Source organism: Strongylocentrotus purpuratus, unplaced genomic scaffold (assembly GCF_000002235.5).
Source record: "Strongylocentrotus purpuratus isolate Spur 01 unplaced genomic scaffold, Spur_5.0 spur5_scaffold_3, whole genome shotgun sequence".
NCBI classification, from domain to species: Eukaryota; Metazoa; Echinodermata; class Echinoidea; order Camarodonta; family Strongylocentrotidae; genus Strongylocentrotus; species Strongylocentrotus purpuratus.
Window position 1 is genome coordinate 4451033 of NW_022145609.1, and position 24221 is coordinate 4475253.

The window sequence follows — 24221 nt, forward strand, 5'->3', positions numbered from 1 at the left end:
ATTCTTGCAATACAAAACATGTTTTGCACATATGTGCACATGAATAGCTGGATCATGCATGTTTACACGTAATGTTGACATACAAAATAACATTTTTAAATGTTAAAAGAACATGCTTTTTTGGTAAACATGTTCTTATCTATTATTTTCATATACATATTTGTCATATTTAATTCATAGATAAAGGTCTAAATGACATTCTCAGGTAGGAGTTTATTTGGTAAAAAGAATATTATATTGCACAGAGATCTGCTTGAGAATAAATTGTAATTGCACTATTTAATATTAAGATTGTCATAAAAGTGTAAACAGTGTACATAAATATATGCAACTTGCTTGAATCGTATATTTAAAACAGAAGCGCACACATACTACAGAACAAAATAAACAAAAACAAAGCAAGCAATTATGACATTTCATACCTTTTAATATTCAAGAAGGAATTTACTCCAACACAACGTGCAATCCAATCCAACACTCAATTTGATCAAGAGTATATATTTCAAATCATTATCTTGTCTTTTGTGAACTAGAACATTAACTCTAGATACAAAAGTAGAGTTAACACCTTTCTGGCTCAGGAGACAATCAAAAGGGCAAGCATAGTGTATAAACAGAAAATTAAAACAAATCAAAATATACATACCTTTATCCTTTGGCACTGAAATGAACCTGTTGATAACAGACTCCTTCTCTATGATATAATCTGGTCAATTGAACAGTCAAGGAGTATATTGAAATTGTTGAGATAAATTCATGTGTAGCACATTATAAATTGAAAAACAAAATTAACATGTAAATATATCCAGAACAAAAATACACAGGGGCTCGGGGTGAATTAGCCCCCGAAATGCCCAAAAGAGCCCCCGAAAGTCATTAGAGAGCCCAAATAATTTTGCATAGAGTTCAATGCAAAACAATTGAAGATTGTAATTTTAATGCAAGCAAGCTTGAAAAGTAGCCCCCAAAATTTGTTTAAAATTTGTTCCCCTGTATCACTTTTATCTTCATAGTACTTCATTAAATTTGTCCAACAGACCTACACTACAGCCTAAAGGTCTTAAGTTCTATTGGTATTCATGGGTATTACAGCAACAACCTCCTACATGTATAACCCTTAGCTAAACTAACCCCAACAAACCTTCTACATGACACAAGACCCATGAGAATTAAAAACTTTGATCAACTTATCGGTCTTCTGACTCATTCCCTAAATTCAATTGTCAGATTAAAGATAAAGTTGAGTTCTGGCGATGCCATTGCATCGTGCAGACTCATACTTCTCCCTTGAATAAGGAACACCAGTGGTTACCTCTACACTACAGTTTTGCATTCTGCTTTAGGTCTGCTAGTATGTTTTCAAAGTTCTAAATCTATGGCAACTAAATATCTTAATGACACCCTAAAAATACAAACAACAGCTCATAATCTTTGCTCCAGAATGTAAACTTATTATTCCCAAATCCAGACTCTCATCCACCAAATAGCGTTTTATACAGTGGCTGCTTTGAAAACATGGAACAATTAATATCCCACCTTCGATTATAGAATTAGACTGTCTCGCCTCTTTCAAAAGATCTCTTAAAACTTACTTCTTCCCTCAGTAACTTAATGCAATTTACCTATGTTTATAAGTCTACCGGTATGTTTAATAATAATAATAGTGGGTTCTTGAATAACGCTCATGTCTGTCAGACTTGACACTCCTGGCACTCCCGATTATTACCCTGGCTTTAGCACGGCTGCCAATACGGCGCTCTAGCATTTCAAGGAATTAATTCCTGCCAGGTACCCATTTACATCACCTGGGTTGAGAGTGGCAAATGGAGATCAATGTTTTGCCAAAGGACATTACTACTGCGGCTGGAATCGAACCGCGGACCTTGTGATCCACAGTCCGGTGACATATCCACTCGACCATGACACCTCTATCATGTTTCTCCTTCATGCTCTATAATCTTGTAAGTGATATGACACTCTTTGTTTTTAGAGCTCCTTAATGATCAATAATATTATTATGATTATTATTATTAAAGAAACTGTCTAAAAGAAATAGGAAAAAGGTTTATCACGTAGCACATAAGTATTGGTGAATATATACTGTGAGGTTTTGGAATCATCAAAATGATAAGAAATTGGTCCACTCTTAAACATTTACCTGTACATGCACTGTTGTGACTGTACACATAGTTTTGTATACAGGACTACAAGAACGTGAAAATGTGGTCCATAACCTTTAGCTGCTACTTGTCATATTCAGAACATGAGAGCATTTGAAGAGCCATCCTTTTCATTGGATCCTTCTTTCTATAATGCCTACTTGTTCACTTTTTACAAATTATGAAAATCACTTCATACACTGTAACTATGAAAAAAGGTCAGTGGAACTTAGTGTAGACATCATGAAAAAATCACACTAAGATGCTGCCAGATGATCCAGACATTTTTCAAAGTAATGATCATCTAATTAATGATTTTACCTCTGTATCAGAATGGTGATCAGTTCTTGGGAATAATTTAATCAGAATAGTGGTTATTATTTCTTCTTAAGAACCAAATCAGGAGGCGGCCTCCAATAAATACTTCAGATGTTGAGATCCTGATCACAAATAGAATTATGACTATGCAAAATTAATGAGTTCAAATACAAACTAATGAAGTCATGAACTTCTTTAACAAGTTTTCAATGGATCAGAAGGTTGCAGCAACCATTCTTGTAATGATTTTGCCATTCTGTCAGTGTCACAAGTGTAAATAATTAAACAAAAGATTGTGCTTTAACAAGTCATATAATCATTATCACTAAACATTCCTGACAAGCTTTAACTTATTTCTCAGCTTACCCACTCTGTACTTCCTAATCATGTACGCTTTCAAACCACACTGATCATTCTCAGAAGAACTATAAAGATGGGCCCTCATAAAATATTTTAAAAACACTTGGCAAGAGATGCAATATATACTGATACTGTGTAGATGAAGCTACAGTACATGTACTACTATGGACATGGATCATTGATTGTATCTTGTCTCATTGTTTCGAACAACACTTTTACAAATATATGGATAACAAATTCTCTCTTGATTAGTGATATCAAATAACATCTATTCAAATGAACCTCTTCAAGAGTTCCATGTCTAATATATATTCATTTGCGCCCTTAAAATGTTTCTTATCAAGATTTTCTCTCACTGTTGAATGTATGGATATTTGCTACCATCATATGTCGTTTACTTTTCGTTACCAACTGTCAGACATCCCAGCATGTGAAGTAAAACTGTCACAATTCCAAAATCTATTTAATTCTAATATGAAACATTCACAGCTACATGTTACGTTAAGATTAGCACATGGGAATCTACTGCTCGAGACTCCTTTTCATACCAAAACACATAAAGATCATCTGATGATTATCTTCTACATTTGGCTATTACATTGGCTACTCATCACCTATGGTCTAAAGTAATCTTGACTTAGTCTTGAAATTATGCCAATTTGCAAGAAAACAGTCTTAAAAATCTTCACCACAATGACAAGGTGCATGGTTTCTTTTTTATAAAGACATCGAAACAAACATGCTTGATAGGCATTGAGTAGACATGTTTGATAAACACTTTCTAATTCCATTTCAAGGAAACTGCTTAAATCTCTCTTATGATTTACCCAGTAAAAAAGAAAGAGCTATAGCGCAAGGTAAACTGGATAATTAGAGCATTAAACCAAGAATATTCATGATTGGATTAATGATCTCTGTGAAATCTAATGTGATCAATGGTTCCCTGAATCTGCTTGCATTGTATGTGAAAAGGTTGATTGAGTCATACTTGGGGGATGACACCACTTGACCAGTTACTCAGAAAAAGTGCTCTAAAAGTTGGCAGGTTTTACCGGAAGTATTGAATTCCCCAATTAGTAACGGAAAGCCAAGTAGACATTAATCTCCTGTTTGGACAATCATAATGAAGATGGTCAAGTAACAAGGATAAACATCATGTCAATGTCATCTAAAAATGGACATGAACCACTTAATGTATGGTCACACATCAAAATGTGGTGCACTTTTCACATGCTCAAACAAAGCCCTACTAAATATTTGAGAGGCGACTTCTGTTATAGATAAAACATCACTTCAGCCAAGAAAATGCAGCATCCTTTAATTATCTGATCACACTTTGTAGGTAGTGTGGGCTTCAAGCGTGGGACTGTGGGCTAGACTGTGGGGGTAGACCACACTATCTCCCACACATCTCCCCAAAGTAATATGCTCAAATGGTACTCAAGAGTCAAGCTCCTTGGAAAACCATTCACACCCATTTAGACATATATGCAGCACCCCCCCCCTACCCCCTCTCCTCCACCTCTACCCCTTAACAAATATTGCTGTGGGTTTTTTTGTTCCAATGCTTAAAAAAATAAGGGGAAATGGCCCTTTTAGACCTTTTAGACAGTTTATTGCATGCCTAAACAAGGTTTTACAGTGTGAACCGACTTAACTTCATACTGAAAGTAAAGTCTGGTTGATCTTCCATCTTCTATGGCTTGGAGTCAGAGATCATCCAAGATTTCATTGAGGTGACTCAGGTTTCCATGGAAAAAACCTTGTTATCTAATTGATTGGAAGCTACACTGCCAAGCCATAACCTTGCTATGGGATATACTGTACAGTGTACACTTCACGTTGATACCAGTCAATGCTGAGCCAAAGTATGATGAAAGGCGAATCTTTTAAAATCTGGGCACTGTTTCACAATTACAGTTTTCACTTCATTTTGTTTAAATTGCTCACAGCCAATCAAATACAGTGACTTCAATAAATTTAAAACTTTTGTAATTTGTTTTGATAACAAGTCTTCTAAAATAGGGTCCTGAACTTGATTTCTTAAAAGAACAGGCCCCATTCAAAAAAAGATTAGCATTATTCCAAACTAAATCTTGGACATGGTATTACAGAAAATGTTATATTGTTCATACCGGTAATTCTTTTTTTTAATAAGAACATTTTTTTAAACAGCTATCCGGTACATGTATGTGGAACTTTAAAGATTTGGGTACATGTACATGTGTAACAATCCAGCAGAACAAATTAAATGTATAAAGTGTATGAAATTGCAGACTTGCTCAATAAAGTGATTGTCAGACCAGAAGTGTTTTCGGAAGCTATTTCAATTCCTTGAATACAAAAATACTAAAATCCCCTGAGGGGCCCCATCTCAGACTGTGCTAGTCCATTCCACTAGCCAAGTCTTCATTATCTTACCCGTACAATGTATAGCAACCACAGGTCATTAGTGGGAACAGTCAAGTGCCTCTTGACATTTCAAGAACTAGATGGAACTTCGACTGCGCGCAGTCGAAAATGATGCCTCCGTCATAGAGCAATTTTACAAACCAAAACAGAAGAAATTTTTCGAATTCAAGTTCAATTGTAATCCATTAACAGGTTCTCAGAATATTGTGATTACAAGGTATTTTTGCATACATAATGAGCCCATGACCTTTGACCTTATGAACCAAAAATCTACTCAGTTCATTGGCTCTGCAAGAAACATACATGACCTAAGTTGGCAGGAATCCATCAATCGGTTCTTGAGATAACGCGATCACGAGCTGTTTTTGCATACATAATGTGCCCTGTGGCCTTTGACCTTTGACCTTGTGACCCCTACATCTAATCAGTTCATCGGCTCTGCAAGTAACATACATGACCTAAGTTTGGCAGCAATCCATCAATCGGTTCTTCAGATAACGCGATCACAAGCTCGTTTTGCATATATAATGAGCCCTGTGGCCTTTGATCTTTGACCTCGTGACCTCAAAATCTAATCAGTTTTTCGGCTTTGCAAGTAACATACATGACCTAAGTTTGGCAGCAATCCATCAATCGGTTCTTCAGATAACGCGATCACGAGCTCGTTTTGCATACATAATGAGCCCTGTGACCTTTGACCTTTGACCTCGTGACCCCAAAATCTAATCAGTTCATCGGCTCTACAAGATACATACATGACCAAAGTTTGGCAGGAATCCATCAACCAGTTCTTCAGATAACGCGATCACGAGCTCGTTTTGCATACATAATGAGCCCTGTGACCTTCGACCTTTGACCTCGTGACCCCAAAATCTAATTAGTTCATCAGCTCTACAAGATACATACATGACCAAAGTTTGGCAGGAATCCATCAACCAGTTCTTCAGATAACGCGATCACGAGCTTGTTTTGCATACATAATGAGCCCTGTGACCTTTGACCTTTGACCTCGTAACCCCAAAATCTAATCAGTTCATCGGCTCTACAAGATACGTACATGACCAAAGTTTGGCAGGAATCCATCAACCAGTTCTTCAGATAACGCGATCACGAGAACGGGACGTACGTACGTACAGACGTACGTACGTACGTACGTACGGACGTACGGACGGACGGACAACCCGAAAACATAATGCCTCCGGCTACTTCGTAACGGAGGCATAAAAATAGAGCCTCCTTTTATCATTCAAGGCACTTCATTCTAGCTCTACATCTTTGAATGCTTGCTTTATACTCTCATGACTTATGATCTGTTAAAGGCATCATTTAACAATGTTAAATCTGAGATGCACGGCCCTACATGTTATAGGTGTCTGTGATATTGAAGCCCTAAAAAAATTGCGCTTCAAATTGATCAAGAAGTGCCTCAAAAAAGTACAAAATCTTTGAGTTTTCAGTTTTACCAAACTTGTTTTCCCCAATAGACTGTAGTGTTATGAAAACCGTAAGGAAAACGCAAAATTTGGTTTCGATTTTCGATCATAAATATCTTGATAAACAGACAGGCGATCGGCTTGTAAAACTAAAAGTCATGGGGTTCCTGACTGACCAAAAGGTTTATAATTATGATTGCAGCATGAGCTTAATCCAGGATTTTGTTTCAGAATCTGAGACAAAGTTACCGGATCCCTTTAACATCATGTCAGGAATCGTCCCCACCACCAATCCCCACATCCTTTTCCTTTTGTCCTTTGCCCCTTTGAAACTTATCAAATTTTTCTTTCAAACTGGACAGTCGTAAATTGTTCACATTTAGGACCAAATCATTATCCAGAAAAAGAGAGGTACATAAATCTACTCTGACGAATACAATGAACCAAAATAAATCAAGTCAAATCACATTCTCACAGGTACAAGTACATGTACACTGTATACTGTAGTCCCATTTACTAATTTATTTGTTAGTGTTGATTTTGTTGTTGTTGTTTCTTTTTATTGTCTTCATTAAAAGTCATTCCTGTGTATTGGAGTATGAGAGCTTTGCACGAAGTCACATCATGGAGTTAGGACCAAATCATCATCCAGAAAAATTAAACATAAATGACTCTACTGACAAATACAATGAACCAAATAAATCACATTCTTACAGGTTCAAATACGTGTATACTGTAGTCCCATATACCAGTTACTTTGTTGTTTCTTCTTTTTATTGTCTTCATTAAAAGCCATTCCCATGTACATGTACCAGAGTAGGAGAGCTTTGCACAAAGTCACATTAAATAACTTTCAATCAATTTATCCAACTTTCAAACCATCATTCTCTCTCTCAAGTCTACATCATGCAAGCACAACAGTATTTTAAAAAGACAAATTGAGCAAGTCCAAGGTATACTATTGCTTTTTTAGTGCAATATCTTGCCAACAATAATGACAATGCAGAAGATCAACCATGAAAGTATCAATTCCTTAATGGTGTTTGGTCTGATACAAGAACCAGTAAAGCCAAGTTGATAAAATCTTCAGATAAACTGTTCACATAACATCTTTGATACAAGGTGACAAATATACCTTGGACTGGCCGAACTAAAGTGTATGCAGAATTATGCAGAATTATGCAGAATTATGCAGAATTAAAATACATCTAAAGGATACAAGTTCTTTCATCATCATTTGCATGTTCCAATTTATCTGCCTCTTTTCCAAAGAGAACCTGTAATGAAGAAAAAATGTTGGGAATATTCATCCTAAATGGCCCACCGGTGAAAGGAGCTGAAATACATACTACATCTAACATACTGTTCATGTTCAAAATTGTATACACAGTGGCCCAAATTCACAAAGGAGGTTTGTCGACAAACCTAGGTTTGTGTGCGTCACATGACGCGTTTCAATGCGTTTCAGACCAAGGTTCAGACAAACCTTGGTCTAAAACATAAACCTAGGTTTGTCTACTACAACCTTTGTGAATTCAGGCCATGAAGTTCAACAATGCAATCTGAATTTTGATTTTGATATTACAATATATTGAGATCCATAACTAGCACCTTTAAATGAAGTAAACTCCTCATACACAGTGCTTAAAGATAGCATTAGATAGGCCTACTTTATTCAGAACCTATTACCCATTTTTAATCTACATGTAGTCTAATACTTGCCCAATAAAGTATGATACATTATTACTTTGCCACTTTCAGAATTTCAAAGAGATAAAATGAAGAGAGTTAGATGCAAGCTACACATTTATGGCTGCAAAATGAGCTTACAAAAAAATAATAATCACTAGGTAAATACACCTTATGGATCTCGTACTACTTCATTATTTTATATCTTTACATTCTCTTCTGCAAACACTGATCAATAAACACTACTTCTGGGTGTCCTTACCTTCCAAACATTAGATTTGATAAAGAGCAAGATGTTGAGCAGTTTGGTTTCCCTTTTCAATCCTCTCTCTCGGATGAAAAGCAAGTCCAGAATTCGAACTCCTACGTGCTGCCCCAAATCAGACAACCTGTTACATGTATTGGAAGAGAAGAGGATCAAATCATGAAGGTATTTTCAAGTACAGAAGTGTTTTCTTTTAAAGAGCATCATAGATTTCCTGTGTGGGTTGTGTATGTGTGTGTGTTTGTTTGTGTGTGTGTGTGAGGGTTTTATTTATGTTTTTTCTGAGCTAGCTCCAACTTATATTTTCTACATAGTATGCACCTTCATGATAAGGGATAAGGAGTGTTACTGCTGTTGCACCTTTGAAAATTAACAAGTGTGTTAATCCTAATAGTACTACAAGTCCATAAGGGAAGTACCTTAGCCATCTGGACTCTTTATCAATTCATGAGGTGTTTCGATAGCCCTTGGATTTGATGAAAAATTATACATCAAGAAGCACTACATGTAAATAAGATTATACATTCACCATTGTTTCTTTCAACAGATTCATCAAAACTCATACAAATTCAGATATTTTCTGTTCAAAATGAATCAAAACATGGATAGCCAACCTGTTTGGAAAACAATGTATGGGTTAACATCTTATTGCCGAATAACATTTCAATCTGAGGAGTCATACATGTATGGGCAAGTGTTTTAAAAGTCCTGCTGCCAAACCACACTTCCCTATTTTAAGATTGTAGATTTTGATCATGATTTACAATGCAATTAACAAACATGCTCCATACAAACTTATGCTATCTTTGATAATGTACTGTATGTACATTTTTTCCATTTGCCCCCCTTGCTATGGTCTTTAGGCAGTAGGCTACTGCATGTAAATTGTATGATAGCATAATAGATGGTTACTCACTTGCTCTGTAGTTCTGGCACCGACGAAACTCTGTTCTGACAGTATTGAACCATTTCAGAGAATAGCAAGGCAAAGGTGCTAATGTTAATCTGTGGGAAAGATTGAAACAAGCAAAACATGGACTAACTGTCAGATAAGCCTTGTGCAACACCAGTGAACCAATAAAGTCTACTACTACTACTACTATGTACATGTACTAACTACTATTACCACAGCAAATTTTGAAATATGAACTATATAATATAAAATATAATAATAATAAATACTTATAAAGCGCACTTATCTATTACTCAAGGCGATATACAAAACAAAATACACAAATCTCTCTCCAGAATTTTAATAACATAATATCATTGATAACTCTGAGAAAATTAAACCGTTTGAAGTAGCCTAGAGTATTGGAGGTATGGCTCCACCGCTTCACACCAACTTTCTTTTGAGAAGGTCTGGATCAAACCAAATTCAACATGTCCACTTTTCACTCTTGAATTACGATTAACACAAAATAACATCAAATTTACACTGTAGGGGTTGAATAATTTAGTTGTTAACTATCAAACAGATGACTACAGGACCATGTGCACCTTGCTGGTTAGCAAGAACACAAATCAGTGATCAATGTGGGGAAGGGACCACTACACAGTACTATGCAGAGTGAATGAGTTGTAGCAAAAGAAAAATTTGAAACTTATACAAGGTGCACTCATGAGTAACCTACCGATACCCATAAATTAAAAAACAAAGTAGCAAAAATCCCATATTTTCCATTACAAAAAACTTGACATTTGCCTCAAAATATGATAACTAACGCAAAGTTTAGGTGCAGCCTGCGCGCAAACATAGACGATAGCCCCTGAAAACCCTGAATAAAGGGTTACAAACAAAACCCATATAATTATGTACATAATCCCATCCATATGCACAGGACTACATAATGTGTGTGCATTCTATACAGATCCAATTACAGTATCATTTTAATATTTGGAGACATCACTTAAAGTGAGATCCAGCCTCAATAGAAAACTACTCTAAAAGAAAGAAAACCAATCAGATAAGCAGACTCGTGAAGTTTAAACGAAATCAGACAAAAGATGACAAATCTATGATTGTTTAAAGGTCGTAATCTAATACGTATGAGCACTTCAAACTGGTTGAATTGACAGTGTCACTATCGTGAAGTGCCTGACAACTTTCCTATTTGTTCCAATACACAAAATGACAAGTTTTGAATAGGGCCCCAATGGAGAAGGCCCTTTGGATAAATACAGAAATTTATGATATATTTGTACACCAAATATGTGACACAACCTCTGCAATATTCTAGCGCCTCTGTATTTAGGTATGTGACTAAAAAAATAAAAATTGTGGGATTACATTGTATCTTATATCATTGGAAAGGGCTTGAAAAACCATTTAAAATGGTATATAAACCATAGCTCTAGGACAAATATTTAGCGAGTTATGATTTTTTTAAGATTAAAAATCTGATTTAATTATCGCCATTGTTTTACCATTGAGACCTCTCAAAATCTGTGACCGACCATGACCAATATAAAGGATGGTCTTATCAAAAATGTAAAAATTATTCATTTTTCTAGATAAAACCTTAAGGAAAGAACATGTGATAGGGGAAGAAAACCAATATTGTATTATTTGATGTACTATAGACCCTTCTATAATTAATTAGTAATTAGCAATTAGCAAATTAATTAGCTAATTAGTCGTTAATGAACTCACTGCCACAAAAAGACAGACGAATTTCCGTAATTTCCTGACAATCAATTTTGAGGAAGTAAAAAAACAATGATCGTATGTTCCGATTTGATTTATATTCATCAAGTAACGAGAAAAATGTATAAATAAACGAATTAAATTAGTTTTAGAACTAGAGTAAAGGAGCCGGTAATCGGCCAGCTCCCGTTTTCGGCCGATTGGTTGGATGCAAGGTAAAATCACTCTAAAATACATCGCATAATAGCATAACACATATCCCGCACATACCATACCATGCCAGTGTCACTGAAGAACCACATTTGCAATGGAAAATATATCCTAAAATATCACATTTTAGCGATGTAATCGCCGGTCCCGCTACCCAAATCTGAAAAATCGAGTATCTTACGCGTGTCTGTAAGAAATATGGGTACCATAAAATGAGCTTTATTTCAAGTATTTTTCAGATTTAGAGCCCGATTTTGTGCTAGTCGCAAGCTCAAAAGTATCTCATAGCATGTATTAAATCAATGCAGCCGCACACCGCGACGCACACACGATATCTCTGTCTAATTCAGATTCCAACTTCCGATCACCGCTGTGCCTGTCTTCGGCCAGGCGAGCACCAGGGAGCTCCGGCGTGGGATACCTGCTCCACCCGCTTGTGCTGTACATCAGCGCGGAAACGCACGGCGCGCGCGAGCGCTTCCTATTGACTTTGTACATGCGGCCGTAAACTGAAACGCTCGGCCGATAACGGGCTCCAAAACAGTTAAAATTGAAATGAATATTGTCATGGCAATTCGTGATTTTTTTCTGGGATTCTTTTTTTGTTTAAATAATAATAATATTTGCTTCATTATTTGAACAAGCAATGATAATAAATAGGAAGTAAAGAGTCCTAAAAATAGGATTTTGTCTTAAGTGGCCGAAAACGGGCTCCTTTACTCAATTAAAACTTATCTTCAGGGAAGATTACGATGGTAAAGATGACAATGAACTTTGACTTGAACAAAAATGCACTTTCACATGTCCGTTTCTGAAAATTCGAAGTCGAGGCGAAAGGAAATTTTTCCAATGACGTCATCAGACAAGCAAGCCTTCTTCTTCACCTCCTCCTGCTCCAACTTCTTCCTCTTCTTCTTCTTCTTGAACTTTTTCCTGTTCTTTGTCGTCTTCTTCTTCTTGTTCTTTGTCTTCTTCATGCATGTCAACAGTCATGACAGTTTCAACAAACTCCCCGATTTGCAACTCTACTAAAATCACATCATGGGCATGGGCGCGGCGTGGCCAATGAATTAGAAAACAAGCTCTCTTGTCTTGAATTCTTGTCAAATTATTTTAGTTTTGATGAATGCAAACAGAATTTATAGCTGTGCTTGGGCTTGGCCTCTATCCACAGACTGAGAGTGAGATCGCCATGGAGGACAGATGCAAAGGACAGTCACAAGCATGACTCATTATAGTCGAATAGACATACCGACTGCCGAGGCCGAGGCCAGCGCCAGGGGAGAAAATAGATTGATGCTCCACCCACTAAGATCATAGACGTTAGACGTTTGGGGAAATACAGCAGGGAAACGGCCGCTGGCAAACCACGCCCCCTTAGAGTTAGCACCGAAACAGTTAAAGAAAGGGACTCGATCATAAAATCAGCTCCGCGACTAAAACAATTTGTTAACACAAAGAGAGTTGTTATTCGTAGAGACTTAACCCCGATCCAAAGAGAGGAAGAAAAAAACTTATACATGGAATTGCAGGAAAAAAAGGGAGAGTCAGCCCGTCAAGGGGATATGAATGCACAGTGGGTGAGAAGGAGGGGAAGGGTGACCAACATCGGGACATATATAGAAGCAGCACAAGCAAAGAGAATGGAAACAAATGTGAGAAGAAAGACAAACAAAACACCCGTAGAACAAGTAAAAGACCTGGAGAGCCGCGAAGACTTCCCAGAAATCAACCAGTAGGTTGTAAACTTAATAAACTCAAGTGCATTTATGCAAATGTAGATTCATTATTGAATAAAAGAGATGAATTTAAATCAATCATTACTTTGTATAAACCACAAATAATTGGCATTACAGAAGTTAAGCCAAAGAATTTACGTTACAATGTTGAAGTAGCTGAAGTGAAGCTAGATGGTTTCGATATTTTTCATAATCTCCACGAAAATGGCCGTGGGATTTGTTTGTATATATGTAAGAGCCTCAAAGCAGAGGCCTATACATGTTTTTCTGTTAGTAGCTTCAAAGAAGCAATTTTTGCCACAGTTGATTTTCAGGAAGGTGGTAAACTCCTTGTAGGTCTTTTTTATAGAAGTCCAAATGCAGATAACCGTGTAAATGATGGGTTGTGTGCACTTTTCCAAGAAGTGGGTCAGAGTACCTTTCAGGATGTTTTGTTAATTGGGGATTTTAATTTTCCAGACATAGACTGGGGATTAGAATCTTGTACAAAGGGTGTAGAGCATCCAGCTCATAAATTTATTGAGAGCACTAAAGATGCTTTCCTAGTACAGCACCAAGTTCAGCCTACACGGCACCGTAGTGGCCAATGTTCCAATGTCCTAGACTTGGTTTTCACAGCTAATGAACATGCTATTGCAGATATTACGACCTCTGCCAGTCTTGGCAGAAGTGATCATTATACATTGATTTTTGACATGAAAATAAGAGGCCAAGGCGCCAAAACTGGAGAAACAAGATACATCTATGATAAAGCAGACTATGATACTATGTATGATAAGATTATGGAAATTGATTGGAATAATGAATTTCGGGATATGTCCATGGAAAAATCATGGTCTTTCTTCAAAACTACACTGTTAGACATCTGTAATCGTTATACACCAAAGAAAACACTAAACGTAGGTCAGAGGAAAAAACATTGGATGAACAGAGAGACTCTGGAAGTGGTTAGAGAAAAACATAGACATTTCAGAAAGTGGCAAGAGATGAGAAGCGAAAAAAATCGGGAAAAGTATTCTAGTGCAGAAATTGAACAGCAAAGACGTTGTTATAGTAGATCCAGCAACCACGCAAGGTGGCAGTGTAGGAAGGCGGTGAGTTCATATGAGAAATATATAGCCTCAGGAGTTAAGAAGAATGCAAGAGCCTTCTGGTCATATGTAAACTCAAAAATAACAACTCGGGAAAGTGTCTGTAATTTAACCAAACCTGATGGGAGTAAAACGGAAACGGATCAGGAAAAGGCTGAGGTTTTGCAAGATTTCTTCTCTTCAGTTTTCACCCAGGAAGATTTACAAGATATCCCTCTCCCTTTAGATGTTGAATTTGACACTCCACTAGACGACATACAGATTACGTCAGGAGATGTGTATGAACTACTGCGTAGACTTAAGCCTAATAAATCTCCGGGGCCTGACAAAATACATCCCCGTCTACTAAAAGAACTAGCAGATGTGTTAGCTCTACCGATTTCTTTGCTGTTCCAAAAGAGTCTTGAAAGTAAACAGTTGCCCCAGGACTGGAAATCTGCAAATGTTACCCCGATTTTCAAGAAAGGTAACAAAAGTGATAGTAAAAATTATAGGCCAGTTAGTCTAACAAGCATTATTTGTAAAATGATGGAGAATCTTGTGCGTAAGCAATTGCTTGACCATCTTATGACGAATGATTTGATTTCAGTTCACCAGCATGGGTTCGTAGTTGGTCGTTCTTGCATCACCAATCTTTTAGAGGTGTTGGACCAGTGGACACAGATTTTGGATGATGGAGGCACAGTAGATGCCATATATTTGGACTTCATGAAGGCGTTCGATACGGTGCCTCACCACCGGCTGCTTCTCAAATTAGAATCGTATGGAGTTCGTGGGAATGTACTTGCATGGTTAGAGTCTTTTCTGAGTGGACGGCAGCAAAGAGTAGTGGTCAGAGGCAAGCAGTCTAAGTGGGGCAAAGTCCTGAGTGGAGTGCCGCAGGGCAGTGTGTTGGGTCCATGTTTATTTTTGCTATTTGTCAATGACCTTCCAAAAGTTGTCAGCTCAAATATTTCAATGTTTGCAGATGACACTAAGTTGTATGTCCGTGCTGATACTGCAGATTTAAGAAAGCAACTTCAAGAGGATCTGTCACGGATGGAAGAATGGGCTGAGAAATGGCAGCTTTGCTTTCATCCTGATAAGTGTACTGTTTTAAGGCTTGGGAAGTTACCGGCAGAAGCCTCTACAGACTATTGTATGAAAAAGGGGACAGACTCTGTAACACTATCTGTTACAAACGTAGAAAAGGACCTAGGTGTCCTAGTAGATTCACAACTATCATTTAAAGATCACGTTTCCCAAACAGTTCTCAAAGCGAATCGAGTACTTGGAGTTATCCGTAGGACATTTATGTACCTAAATACTGATACTATGCCGTTTTTGTTTAAAGGCCTCGTTAGGCCCATTTTAGAATATGGACAAACCGCATGGTCCCCATACAGATTAGGAGAACAGAGGATGTTGGAAAGCGTACAAAGACGTGCAACAAAGATTATTCCTGGCCTTAGAAATTTAACATACCAGGAGCGCTTGACCAAACTCAAACTACCAACTCTTGTTCACAGGCGTAAAAGGGGGGACATGATCGATGTGTATAAGTACGTGAATGGCTTGTACACTGTGCAAGAGATGCCCTTTAAGATGAGTACAGAAGATAGAACTCGAGGTCACTCTAGAAAACTTGAAAAGAAATATTCAAGGCTAGATATAAGAAAATACTTTTTTAGCAATAGAGTCGTGGAACTGTGGAACGGTCTCCCAGAAAACGTTGTGGCAGCTGGGTCGGTAAACTCTTTTAAGAATAGACTTGATAGTCACTGGTCAAAGAGTGTACCGGTAAGCCTGCTGTATGAGCCGGTCTAGGTGTTGTCTATTGTCTCATGTTATCACACAACCTCCTCCCTCCATAAATAGCAGTAATCACGGAAGAATCCTGGATCGATGAACAGGCTTAGACCTACAACATCGTGTATTAAAGTAAAGTAAAGTAAAGTAGACCTAGATTTAGTCTAGGCCTACGTGCAAGTTAATCCAATAGTATACAGCACACACACATACATCCTGGTATGTGGGACTTGACATTGTAAACGCCACGCAAAATAACCTATGTAATGCACTCTAGAAAGTAAAATGTTACTAAATTAGATAATAATAAGGGTCTAAAACGAACCTCGCCTTTCCCTTTGCTCAAGGGCCGGTCTACTAAGCCTGTCTTCTGCAATTTTCGGTCAGCCATTCTGTCGGGTTACCAAAAGATTGACGATACTCAAACGATACCACGTCCTGGATATCGCGATATAAAAGACATTCACTTTTGAGGGATGTACAATTTTCTTTATATTTTTATATGTTATGTAAATCAATGAAGCTGTATGTTTGTTTTTTTTGTACTAAATGAATACAATAAAAATGCTACATAAATAAAAAAAATCCTCAAGTTTTTAAGAAAACAACTACAACAACAATTAACAAGCAAACAACAACAAATAATAATTTCTTCTCTGAACACACGTTTTTAATGTAAAATTTATATGTCTTGCCATGAAAAATATTTCTTATGCTTTCAATCAAATTGATGAACTTATATGGGCAAATGAATGGATGAGCACTAGTAGTAGGTAAATCAAATTACCACAAAATGGCTGAAAATCATTGTAAATGCAGGCAATAATGTCATCAAGCTGGATCGAGAGGGGAAAATATGGAACAAACACCAAGCGAGGATCGAGCCCAGGATCTCTCAAGAGCCTTCGACATAATAGTAGTAAGAACTAAGAAGTGAGGAGATAAAAGTCCACTTATAGTAAGCCTGAAACACCAGTGCTAGCTCTCTCTCTCTCTCTTTCTTGTCTCTACCTTTCTTTCCCTCTCTCTCTCTCTCTCTCTTTCTCTCTCGCTATCTCTCTCCCTCTCCCTGCTTATAATATAATTTATATTATGATTTTGTTTATCTGTCAATCATTCGAATCGCTTTTCTACATAATTTTGTCTTATTTTTTAAAAATGAAGACGCATATTTCTGCCTTCACTGCTGACGGTTTCTGCACGTGTGTCTTCAATCAGTCGTGTCCCACTGATACAGGCGCGTATGCAGGATTTCTTCAAAGGGGGGGGGGGGGGGGGGGGGGTTAACAATTTCAAATCGGGCCGAAAATTTCGCAACGCCTCAGCCTGCCGCTGAATAAGTGGGGGAGGAGGGGGGGGGGGAAGGGGGGGGGGGGGGGTAAGAGGACATATTTGTTTTGTTTTGTTTTGGTCCCGAAATTTGAACATTTGACCGATCAACATTTTGTGCCGTTTGGGGAAGGGGGTAAGGTCATCTTTTTTAAGTCACCGATAAGCATTAAAAAAAACGAGGGGGGGGGGTTCCTCCCAAACACACAGTGCAAACACACACATTAAAAAAATGACCCCCCCCCCCCCCTTGCGTCCGCACCTGATAGCACGTATGTGACTAGCTTCTTTGAGAAGATTAATTTCACCGAGACATCAACGAAAAAAGTGTAATTTTTTTTTCTCGAATATTTGTACATGACAACAAAAGAGTCTGTATTCGGATAGTTTTGTTTGACGTTTGCATACGTCATTTGGGTCAGAGACATTGTCATTGTATGGATTTGGATTAATTGGAAATGCGCTTCATTTTCTATCGGATATGACGAGACAATGCACAAAAGTCATAATGGATACAGAAGTAAGTACCTTATAAATGTAAAGGAGGATATACCTGACAAATTAAATGAAATACATAGAACGAGACAGAACGATTGTTCAGCAGCCAGGCAACAATGACGTCATGAATCCTTTTCACCGAATCATTATAAATTAAAGTCGATTATTTGAGAGTGAAAAGTTTCAGCAATTTCTAGACAATTATTTGGGCTAAAGGATGAAATCTCCGCCCCAGGCAGAGAAGCTCCTGCGAGGAAAGAAGAAACTGAAAACTACTAGAGAAGAGGGAACAAATAGGAGGGGAGAATGAGAGAAACGTGGATATGAAAAGGAATATACCCGGGGATTACCATCAACAAAGCATCAATTCATAAATAAAACATTGAGTGCAATGATATCAGTCAGGTTTCCTCTTTTTCCAAAAGAAATGAGAAACAAGCAGATCTTTATTTTAGTGTTATCAATATATTTTATTATATATCGAGCGTTTGTCATTATTATACAAAAGTCTACTACTTGTTTGGAGGAGTCACAAGAATAAATGATACGCATCATAATAGATATAGGACTACTATCACATTGTAACGTAACAGTAATCGATTTTGTATTTTTTTTTCCTTTTAAATATTAGATCGAAATATGTGACTATTTCGTTTGAACGGTGTATTCAAAATTCAAACGCAATGGTCTATATAAATGGGGGGGGGGTGGGGGGTGGGGGTCATATTAATACACTGGATAAAACGTTTCTTTTTAGGTCTCGTCAAAACGCTATTCTGGAAAGAAAATATGATGATTAAAAATAGACGTTATATTCCCGAATAAATTTTGACAAATGGACATGTTATAACCGGATATAAAATTACTGATTTAAGTGCTCATCATAATTTTTGATTTATGCAATGAATAGAAAATAATTCAACGTACACTATATATAATTACCCAAACGAATTTCGACAAAAGACGCGTTCTTGTTCAATAAGTTCAGTGGAACAGGATCTACAACTGTATCCACATTGTAATCTTGATTTCTTAATTGACATGAAGAAGAAAAGCCTTTCAAATTAATTCCTAATAGACTTCTGTTTACCATTATTCCTTTTTAATTAAATGGTCTCTGAGCAGATCTTTATTTTAGTGTTATCAATATATTTTATTATATATCGAGCGTTTGTCATTATTATACAAAAGTCTACTACTTGTTTGGAGGAGTCACAAGAATAAATGATACGCATCATAATAGATATAGGACTACTATCACATTGTAACGTAACAGTAATCGATTTTGTATTTTTTTTTCCTTTTAAATATTAGATCGAAATATGTGACTATTTCGTTTGAACGGTGTATTCAAAATTCAAACGCAATGGTCTATATAAATGGGGGGGGGTGGGGGGTGGGGGGTCATATTAATACACTGGATAAAACGTTTCTTTTTAGGTCTCGTCAAAACGCTATTCTGGAAAGAAAATATGATGATTAAAAATAGACGTTATATTCCCGAATAAATTTTGACAAATGGACATGTTATAACCGGATATAAAATTACTGATTTAAGTGCTCATCATAATTTTTGATTTATGCAATGAATAGAAAATAATTCAACGTACACTATATATAATTACCCAAACGAATTTCGACAAAAGACGCGTTCTTGTTCAATAAGTTCAGTGGAACAGGATCTACAACTGTATCCACATTGTAATCTTGATTTCTTAATTGACATGAAGAAGAAAAGCCTTTCAAATTAATTCCTAATAGACTTCTGTTTACCATTATTCCTTTTAATTAAATGGTCTCTGAGCAACAAGGATGTCGTTTCATTTCGCAGTATCAAAATTCATGGAATATAAGTAAAGGGAATCAAGTAAAATAAAAATGACTAATAGATGATGATTGATTATAAAAATCCCCTTCTATTTACAAGTAGTTGGTTTACAAATTAAAGGCTTTATGTTGCGAATTGTTATTGTTCTGCCTGACGTTGCCATGCAACCTTAGTTCTTTGCCCCAAAAGAGAGAAATATTGCGTAACAATCCTATTCACATTTCTTTGTCGCTTGGGAGAACGTTTAGTTCTTTCTAATTTTAGATGAAGCGGATCCATACTTAACCACAACAAATAAAGTATGTTGTTAATTGAAGTGGGCTATTTGGAGACCGTGTAGAGTAAACAATGAGGAAACACATACCTTGTAACAAAGGAATTGATATTGTATGATTTTGGTACCCTGTCGCAGAAAGACAACTGAGATCTGAAGGAAATCTATGAATAAAATATCAAAATATAAAGGTGTTCGAGGTAGAAAATAAAATCGTCATCCAAATGGATTATAATTTGAAAACTTGAAATGCAGTTTGTTCAGCAATAATGATCCCTATGTGCCCCTAAATTACTGTCCCTCGTCTAACTGGTCCTACGGTCATTAGTCCCAAATAAGAACCAATGGTCCTAGATCCTACTAATCCTATACGTACCATAGAGAGAGAGAGAGAGAGAGAGAGAGAGAGAGAGAGAGAGAGAGAGGAGGGGGAGACGGGGGAGAGGGGGCGGATTGAATGGGGAGGATATGGGTCAGGATATGATCCCAAGGGCAGTTGTTCTGTAAGAAATGAAGAAGAAAATGAAGATGGAAATTTCGTCACAAAAAGGTATCAATGTTTTGATTTGTATGATCAACCAAGCGGGCAAGGAGTCGTTTTCACCACTGGAATATAAGGGCATTTCTCTATTTGGGATAGTATTCTACCTTTCACATGTCATTTATTTGTAATCTTGAACATTCAGTGTAAGTTTCCTTGGATTCTGTGAGAATTTATTTTCTATAATATTTTACCAGAACTCAAGTCTATCTTAAATGACCTATGCAGAGAGTCTAAAGGGAAATAGGGGCGTATCTACATCATTTTGAATTGGGTGTAGCCGACCAAATTTTATATGGATCCAAATGGTCAAATTTGTTTTGTTTTTTAATAAGCAAGAATAAATAGGAAATAAATTCTGTCATATGCCGATAGCCCATATAATTATAATGAATATGATAAATTGAAAATTAACCAGCAGATATATTTCAATGGGGGCGTCACGCCCCCAAGCCCCCACCTCCACGGCGCCAGTGAGAGGAAGCTGAATATTAAGCTACTATGTAATCCTTGTTTACCTGATGACTTTGCAACAATTACAACAAGGAGGATAACGTCACGAAGCTGGCGTGTCAAATTCTCTGAAGAAAGATTCTCGCCCATCTTATTGTTAAAAGTAACTGCTTTGTTACATCCTAATAAGATCTGAAACCATTGCGAGTCACAACTTAGCCTTGCAAGCCGACACCAACAAAGATACTAAGCCTGATTTGTGAGGGCTCCTTGTTTGCAACATAAAGACAATCCCTCGCTCACCCAGTCCCTTTGACAATTTTGAGGGTGTTCATTTTGTTCCTACGTATTCTCCATGTAGAAGGTTCTGTTCAGGGACAAGAAATGGTTCAATAAGAGCCAGAAGCTTTCACTTTCCTTTCTTCTACAACCAGTAATTAATTATGTGCTCCAACTCGACATAATCTGGGATTATGCATTTGTAGATATAGGTTTTTTTTGTTTTTTTGTTAAGTATGTGTGTGTGGGGGGGGGGGGTGGCAGCCGGGGGCAGTCAGTTAAATTACTAAAATCGAATCCATTGGTCAACATTCTACATAGTACTGTATATGGTAACTTCTATTGCTCTAATAATGTCCTGCAATATCTGGATATAATAATTGCAAATGATAGTAAATCTAGCGGTACCGTCACTCATCAGTGTGGTCAGCTCGATCTCTGTCTTCACCTTGCCTTCACCTAGAAACTGAAGGACCCCGGTTCAAAGCAAGTCACTTCTTTCAGACTGTGACGTAAGAGCTTGGACCAAATAAATAAATCATTAAAGTAATTACATCCGATTGATGTATGTCGGTCATGTCGCTAAAACCCCAATTACGCACAGACAAACACAGAAACACAAACAAACAACAACACTTAAGAAAAGGGAGATGACGTATATAATATGTGTTCATAATTTCTTCTAAGTAGACAACATAAAGCCTACAAGAGATTCATCGAGAATGATAACTGTTTATCTTTTCCTTGAAATATTTCAATCATTGACAGAAAGCCATAGTCTTTCTATGTCATGTATATAGGAATTATACAAAGTCACATTACCAAATCGGAACATCAAAAGGAGAATGATTTCCGATATCACGTGGGTCTTTGTTTCCTGTCAATATCCTTTTTTTCTCGAGAAAAAAAAATCATGTGTGTACAACATTATCATACTAATCTTCCCATATAGGAGCATTAGAAAGGAACATTTTAAAAATATTGCTGAAACAGTCCTTTTGGGAGACGAGTTGAGGAAGGAAGTATGATGCATGATTCTGTTGGCACCTTCTTCATCTTTCATTTTGTGGCGAGATGGGGGCGGTAAAGAACCACTCCAGTTTTCCGCAATCCTTGTGGGGTCGTCTGCCTGGAAACTTGAAGGTATAAAGATTAGAGGCCTTCATTTCAGGACCAACCTCAACAAATTGAAAGTTCGAGAGTCCTATATGACCCTCGATTGTAAAACATGGAAATCAAATATTAAACAATGAGCTATAAATGGTACTGACCAGTCTCACAAACCCACAAACAAAATAATGTCGGGATATCAAGCGCGGTTGTCTTCAACGGAGAGGGGATCGTCTTCGGTTAACCGCAGTCATCGACGTCGGACTTTCAGCCTCAATATGGTGGCGCCTATATCACCTTGGTCCGGTTTCCACAACAAACAGGAAGATTTATGCCATACCACAGTAAAGACCCCCACCCCAAAGGAAAAAAGCCTCAAATAGAGCACCTAGCAGACTACCAAGAAATATATGTCATAGGTACCATTAGAAAAATCATCGACAATTATTAATTACTATGATTATTCATTCGACATTCATAAATTACAATACAATGACATATGATATAAAGACATGAGATAGCGAGAATTAATTTTTCCCCTCGAAAATCTTAAAATCGCACCCCCCCCCCCCCTTGAGCACCAGGGGAGGGGGTCCGTCTAAAAAAAAAGGTACCATTAACGTGTTTTTAGAGGCCCGGGCCCCCCGCCCCCCCCCCCCCTTGATCCGCCGCTGTTAGTACCCTGATCACTGGATTCAATTCATATGCCTCACATTTTAGTGCACTTTCTCCACTCCCTGGGGAGTTTTTCAGCTAATCGCCTTTGAAATGGTGTGCATATGCTAATCCAACCACAATAACGTTCGCACCCTGAACACCTGGGTGGGGAGGAGCAATATAGATATAAATGCCTTGCTCAGGACTAAAGTGCCGTATCGGGGCTCGAACCCCTGGCCTTTGCATTTCCATTCAAGGGGTAAAAACCACTCAACCACGACACTTCTGCATTGTTTTGAACTCCCTGGATGGAGAAACGAAAATGATTGAAAGTTATAGAACAAGAAGCCCTCATGACAATAGCTGTATGAATGATGTGCTTATTTCGATATACCTATAATTTTGTCTCTCTCTACTTTATCGTTGCCATTGTACGTTGCCGTGACTTCGTAACGATTCAAACGTGTCTAATAGGTTGGATGGATGTGATATGTTATCGTCTACGAGTATTTATTGTTTAGTCTATCACATTCATGGTTCATGAAAGTCACATACTTCTCTCGATGAAGCGGGTCCTACACACGACTGTCGATCATTAAATACAACGGGATGCATGATTAACGACGATAATCTCAAGTTCTGCTGGCCAACTTACATTTCATCTCTATCTTATACTATTCAAAGTTTTGGAAGCTGTGTAGAAATGTTCATTTCAGCTATCTGGGACAGCCAGAAACTCCAGACAACAATGAAAAAAAAATGAACAAACCTTCATTTTTTTTCTAAAAAATAGTTCCAATGTATATACCTTTCGGTTTTAGGATCCAATATCAACAGCATCTTGAAAGCGGGTGAAATAAGTACCAGTTAATCAAACTAACAGTAATATCTAAGTTTTCAACAGTAGTAGTAGGAGTATACATGTATAATTTTGCCAGTGCGAGCTCTTAATCTTATATGTATATTTGATATGAGGATATAACCTTGTTATTGTCAGTCAAATTTTGCAAAACCTGAAGAGCGATTTTTTTTTAAATCGACAACATACGACAATTCTCCCGCTACTAGAAGATATTTGCCTATGTGATGGATTTGGATGCATGCTCTGTCCAGAAAAATATGAACGATTCGTATATAACTT

At 37.3% G+C, this 24221-nt stretch overlaps 1 protein-coding gene across 1 annotated transcript; it reads right to left on the minus strand.

The window, feature by feature from the left end:
- Positions 1–410: 410 nt before the first annotated feature.
- Positions 411–16559, minus strand: LOC115928724 (trafficking protein particle complex subunit 5-like). The gene is made up of 5 exons (XM_030996565.1): positions 16437–16559; positions 9553–9641; positions 8634–8760; positions 7902–7959; positions 411–706 (listed from the first exon to the last, which is right to left on the minus strand). Exons 1-5 carry the CDS (start codon positions 16500–16502, stop codon positions 426–428), a joined length of 621 nt encoding a protein of 206 aa, XP_030852425.1. The 5' UTR covers positions 16503–16559; the 3' UTR covers positions 411–425.
- Between the last annotated feature and the right edge of the window lie 7662 nt (positions 16560–24221).

What these genes read in the sequence shown, in the direction of transcription:
- LOC115928724 (XM_030996565.1), bottom strand. Translation starts at nt 16,502, where the DNA reads ATGGCTGACCGAAAATTGCAGAAGACAGGCTTAGTAGACCGGCCCTTG. An exon ending in TGAGCAAAGGGAAAGGCGAG is followed by an intron (nt 9,642 to 16,436) that starts GTTCGTTTTAGA and finishes TCTTTCCCACAG; the next exon opens with ATTAACATTAGCACCTTTGC. An exon ending in AAATGATGATGAAAGAACTT is followed by an intron (nt 707 to 7,901) that starts GTATCCTTTAGA and finishes TCAATTGACCAG; the next exon opens with ATTATATCATAGAGAAGGAG.